At 34.0% G+C, this 894-nt stretch overlaps 1 protein-coding gene across 1 annotated transcript in view; it reads left to right on the top strand.

Annotated features, from left to right (window-relative positions):
• LOC119585834 (neuropeptide SIFamide receptor-like) overlaps nucleotides 1-894 on the top strand; it is a gene marked incomplete at its 5' end in the record, with an annotated part of 60650 nt that overhangs the window by 37819 nt on the left and 21937 nt on the right. Inside the window, 1 exon segment of the mRNA XM_037934565.1 lies at nucleotides 750-849. Coding sequence (XP_037790493.1) covers nucleotides 750-849 — 100 coding nt within the window.

Consider the following 894-nt stretch of genomic DNA (forward strand, 5'->3'; position numbering starts at 1 on the left):
CTGTGAATAACAAGATGATGCTAAAGTCATAAAAAGAATATGGAAATAAAATCAGTACACTGTGTGCATGAGGGTTTCGTGCAAAGAGCAATATAAAATGTAATGCACGCATCAACGTAACATGACGTGAATGACCTGTTGGCCATGACATGAACCCCACATTATCTATAGGCTATTAGTTAATGTGTGGAGAATATATATGTTAAATTCATATGATGCTTTTTCATTATCCTAAAGAAGTATTGAGCATGTAATATATAATATGGTTATAATTTTAACCCTCGTTATGTCATCTCCATATGGTTACTGGTGAGATGCAAAGGATTCAAACAATTTCTCATCAGATATTAATGCAGCTAAAACTAGATCTAACACATGCTATGATAAACATTATTCATTCATTTTATATGATGAATGAAGTAAGCAGTTATTGTACATAGTGTGAATAATGCAACGACAGAAATAATAGCATTTGATATCTTGATCTCTGGTGTTTAAATGTATTGAGCGTCTATATATGGAATAAAAACTCTAATTATTATCATAACAACTGTAATAATTACTTTAATTATGTAAAATAACTGTAAATAATATTATCACTCTTATCAACCAAGTATTTTCATTATGCAAATTGCAACCAGATCTTTACAACAAAAGTAACACTACGTATCGTTCTCAGTAGCCTTGTAAACATGTTGATACTATTACCATCAGCATCACAAATAACACATCTCTTTAATCCCCCACAGCCTGGATGCTCGGCTGGGTCATGTGCAAGTTCGTGGCGTATGTCCAAGGTGTTTCTGTGTCCGCTTCCGTCAACTCCCTGGTCGCCGTTTCCTTGGACAGGTAAATAAGCAGCTTGGTTAGGTTTTAAAATGGGTGTTGTTGTTG

The sequence above is a fragment of the Penaeus monodon genome, chromosome 20, assembly GCF_015228065.2.
Source record: "Penaeus monodon isolate SGIC_2016 chromosome 20, NSTDA_Pmon_1, whole genome shotgun sequence".
Taxonomy (NCBI): Eukaryota; Metazoa; Arthropoda; class Malacostraca; order Decapoda; family Penaeidae; genus Penaeus; species Penaeus monodon.